The sequence below is a fragment of the Rhinolophus hipposideros genome, assembly GCF_964194185.1.
Source record: "Rhinolophus hipposideros genome assembly, chromosome: 3".
Taxonomy (NCBI): domain Eukaryota; kingdom Metazoa; phylum Chordata; class Mammalia; order Chiroptera; family Rhinolophidae; genus Rhinolophus; species Rhinolophus hipposideros.
The window spans coordinates 18,856,237-18,861,176 of record NC_138049.1 but is presented as its reverse complement, the minus strand read 5'-3'; the positions used below and the strand labels follow the sequence as shown (position 1 = coordinate 18,861,176).

At 38.9% G+C, this 4,940-nt stretch overlaps 1 protein-coding gene across 1 annotated transcript; it reads right to left on the bottom strand.

Annotated features, from left to right (window-relative positions):
- Nucleotides 1–383: 383 nt before the first annotated feature.
- LOC308493567 (ubiquitin-conjugating enzyme E2 L3-like) lies at nt 384–776 on the bottom strand (the record flags this gene model as incomplete). The annotated part of the gene is made up of 1 exon (XM_081039891.1): nt 384–776. The coding sequence occupies one exon, from the start codon at nt 774–776 to the stop codon at nt 384–386; it is 393 nt and encodes a 130-aa protein (XP_080896017.1).
- Nucleotides 777–4,940: the final 4,164 nt, after the last annotated feature.

Here is a 4,940-nt window from a genome sequence, read left to right as displayed (position 1 = left end):
CTACAAAAAGTCTTTTCACCTATTTGTGCATGAACAAGCAGGACAAGCTTTTGGAGTTGTAATTAAACTACATGGGAACCACCAAAACCCTGCCGCTTACTGTAATTTCACTCTTATTTTTTAAAGTTTTCAATCCTTTGATAGGTTACCTAAACTACTTTTGATTAAGAAAACTTAGAAAGTTAGTAACTGCCACAAGCAAACACCAGGCAGTGGCACGTTATCAATTTTTCACAGAGTCCTGCTTTGCTGGATGTCTGCACTGCTCTGGATCTCTGCTCACACTCATTGGAATCAATTGTGGAAGATTTTAGTCCACAGGTTGCTTTTCCCCATATTTCTTTGTAAACTCTTCAGCATTCTTACAGAATTTTTTACGGTTCTTAAGAGTATTGTTCAGCTAGATCAGGCCAAAGGGGGTGCTCGGGCTGGGGGTTGTTCACCAGTGCTATGAAGGACTGGATTACTTGCTCGGTTTTGGTTGCTGGCTTCCAGTTTTCAGCACTAATTACTGGTAGACAGACCTGCCCCTTTTCATCAATGTTGGAGTGATAGATCTTTGTTTTAAATGTGATCTTCGGTGGGTTGAACGGGTACTCTGCTGGAAAGCTGATTTCAATTCTGAAGTCCCCCTTGTCATGTGGAGGGTTATCAGGAACAATAAGCCCTTGCCAAGTCAATAAATTAGCTTCATCAACCTTGGTGTTACGGAAGTTTTTCATTCCACATTTGCGGATTTCTTCAAGCTCCTTCATCAGCCTCCTGCTGGCCGCCATCTTGGATCTGGTGCTGCTGCTTTCCCGGTGTGCATCGCCTGTAATTTCACTCTTGACATGGTAGCTACTGCTGCAAACCTTGCCAGCATTTCTGTTGAACTAGAGCTGAGTTCCCTGCTTGACCTTACGGTTCCTCATGCAGTACAGACATTACTGCTGGTTGAGAACACACAACACATTGCAGCCTGACAATTAACCTCTTATGAAATTCTTTGCCGCTCCCCCTCTCACATTATTATTCTCCAGTGCCACACCCTGAATCCCACCTCTCTCCTTTTCCTACCCAAAGAAGGGAAGCTTCATGATTGTCTTACTTCAGGGTACTTACCTCTATACCCTGTTCAGATTTATTGGAGACTCACACTGAGATCTCTCACCTAATTATTTGTTGATGGGTCATACCTCAAAGCTGAAACTGAAGATTATCAAATAGGATGTGTTAACGCTAATTTAAGTTCTTGTTTAGAATATAGTCCTCTACCATAGATAGATATAGGTCTCTATCATACATAAACCAGACCGGATGTCAGAACTTACAGTTAATCCTTATCAATTAACCAAAGACCAGAGACTAAACATATGTACAGATAACAGGTATGTTTTTGGAGTAGAACATGGCTTTGTGATGGTTTGGAAACAAAGGAGTCTCTCACTTCTGCTAGAGCCCACATCAAATATAAAAAAAAAAACAAACAAGGTGAAAGGGATTAAGAAGTACAAATTGCCAGTTATAAAAATAGTCACAGGGATGTAAAGTATAGCATAGGGAATATAGTCAATACTATTGTAATAACCATGTATGGTGCCAGATGAGTACTAGACTTATTGGGGTGAAAAATAGAAAAACACCCCTCTTCCTTAGATGGCCTCCTCCTTCCTAGAGAGGAGGCTATTGAAAATGTTGAGGCCTATGCAAAAAGACAAAATACGGAAGCTAGAGGGAATGCTCTAGCAGATGTTTATACCTAACAAGCAGCCTTAACAAAGTTTATGATCCTATCTAATCCCGGAAAGGATAAATCTCTGGGTGCTGAGGCCATTATAAAACACCAACCCTTAGCCCCTGATTTGTAAGGGGAGGAATGAGAAAAATCTGGTTGCACACTTCACTCAGATAATCTATGGTGCTCCCCAAATGGACTGAAACTGCTCATCACTGACAAATTGATTGCTATCTCAAATTAGCATTGCTGGGGACATTTTTAAGACAGCTAAGGTTATTTTTGGATTGTGTGTCACCTGCTAACGACATAATCCTGGAAAAAATTATAAAGGTAGGACGTGAGCAGAAACCAAAGCCTCAAAGATGTCTTGAGCACCCTCAAATGCATTTTATCCAGCTTCCACCTCTATGGGATTTGAATATGATTTAGTTTTTGCATATCTGTTTTCAGGATTGGTTGATGCGTTTCCTTACTGAAAAACACTTCCTACTGTTGCTAAAAAACTGCTGGATTTTGTATTTATAACCCGTGGTATATCATCTCCTACGTCAGTGACCAAGGCACTCTATATGAGAAACAGTATAAAATAACTCTGTAAAGAGTTGCCCCTTACTCAAACTATACTGTCCTTACTCCCTACAATCTTCTGGAAAGATAGAAAGAAATAAAGGCTTCATTAAATTAAAAAGAGAAGAAACTTCAGAAACTTTTGAGGTCGCTTGGCCAAAGCTACTTTCACTAGTTCTTATGGCCATGTGGTTCCCTCCCTCAAGGACACACTGGTCAAGGAAGGCTCATACATTTTGTGATTTCATCTTTGATGCTAAACTCTTCCTTGCTGCATGCAGATATAACAAAATATTGAAAGAAATGCATGTCCTATACACACTCTTATCATCAACTGGTAAAAGCCACTTTCCTAGAATATCTTTGTAAACAGCTTCTTCATGATATTCAACTAGGAGGTTTCATCCACTGGAAGACATTAAAGAAAACCTGCTCTTGAACCTCCCTGCAAGTGACCTTAACAGATCCTGTTAACAAACACATCATTGAAAACCCAGGCAGTCAATCTTTGTGTTCACATGTCACAATTAAGAGGCAATTCAGAATTCTGTATGATTGGAACACTACTCAAGCTTAGGAGTCTCAGAAATTCTGTAAAACAGGCCACCTTCAGACACTAACCCAAGAACTTTGGAACAAGCAGATGGCTTTTGACAGTGGACAGATTCTGCCCGAGACAGTGAACCAGAATAGCTGTCTAATTCTTGCTTTGTTTTCGATGTGCTTGTATATGTTCATTCTCTTTCTCATTTTCTAAAGATTACTTTAGAAAAGTAATTGCTTTAGTTTTTGACTACCTGTGGCTTTTTTTCCTCTTTTTCTTTCTTCCTAGTAATAGTAGTTAGAGCATATTCTGATGCCATGCTTAGATTATCTCAAACATTGTCTATTCCTCCTAATCTTACTGATTGATAAATATATCACCAGTCCCCCATAATCAAAACCTTGGGGCAATTTTTGTCTCATCAAATTAAATCATAGGGAATTACAGATGGTGATGTTTCTACTTGTGCCTACATGAACAGATGACCTTAAAATCAACCTGTGACTTTGTTAGTGTCCTTTTCTCCAGAAAAAGAACAAATTATTATAATCCCTCAATCAGATCCTAAGTAATTCTAAATTTTAACTCAATGACCTTTGAAGGGTAAAGGGCCAAATACTTGTCATCCAGAAAAGATTAATAGAGATCTAAATATATCACCCAGCTAATGTAATGTATTGATTTCCACTTTGTGTCATAAATGATTCCTTTTCCCCTGAATCTCCACGTGCCCCCACAAGATACGACTTCTTTTATGACCAGGACACTGGTCCTGTTTGCATCACACTAACATCTCATTTACCTTAGGAATAGTATAAATCACCAAGATTGGAAAGAAGATATTTCATTATTACAATTGTATAAGTAATGAATATAATTCCATAAATCAGATGTGAGTTCTTAAAGAGGACACTTATAATTACTCAAACACTCTATGTGGGAGAATTATTGGCTCACTGTTTATGCAAACAGAAAAGTATTCACAACAGGGGGAATCAGACAAACAGAAAAGCCTACAAGAAACTTACTTTGTCACTTTTATAAACAATATCACCTCCACCTTAGATGGAAAACAGATCACGTTCAACTTGTTGGCATGAATAGTGAGTGACACATGCTTGTACTGCTGTTTCTTGTTGGCTAGTTCTGGGGCATCTGTGATTCTGTTAATACTTCTTGCTGTACTTGGATCAATGCAATGGTACAAGAAAAACAGAACAGGCTTAAGGAAAAAGCTTAAGGGAAACTCTATGTAGCTCTCTAAGGCTGATCTTCATAGCATATAGGATTTATTCTCTTGACTTGAGTTAGGCAACTGGGATTCCTGGCTCTGAATCATCTCATAGGGACTCTTCATTTTTCTTGTTTTTGTCATAGTGATCACGGTACTGGTTTGTTCTATTTTATCCACAATCTGCTCAGATGATTACGATGAGGTATAACAACAAAAATGTCAAAAAGATTTTGTGATACTATTGACTGTGGAGACAACTAAACAATCCCCAGTGACAATATCTACTCTTTCCGGAATGGCCAACTTTCTGCAAAAGAGATAATAATAAAATGGGGAGAGTGAGCAGCTGATATACAGACAATGAGCACACTGCATATGACAATGCAATTCTGACCCATAGTCTCTGTAGCAAATGGCCCAGAATGGCCAATCATGGTGAATGATTACCAGCTTCCCTATTTTTTTTTGCCTCTGCTTCCAATAACAGATCCACCAGAAAGTCAATTATGCTCCCTCGACCAACCCCATCAGATGCCCATCTCCTGCTTCCTCATGCCAACAGCCTTTAATCAGAGCATACCTGAAGCTTTCAATTTTTGTCAGTAGGCAGTATACAGCTTCCCCACTTCCCTTGGCTGCATTTGAGTTTCTATCAAAAAAAAAAAAAAAAAAAGGGATGATTACTGACTCCCTTGTATAGCAAGCTCTGAATAAATAATCGTTGCTTGTTCTCATCTGGGTGGACTTTGTTTATTTCCATAGCTCCATAGCTCTTCAAGGAGCTCACAGCCTATGGAGAGAGACAGTATTAAACATATCACACACTAATATAAGCAACACAACAGAATTGTATACTAAACGGTATCAAGGAAGCA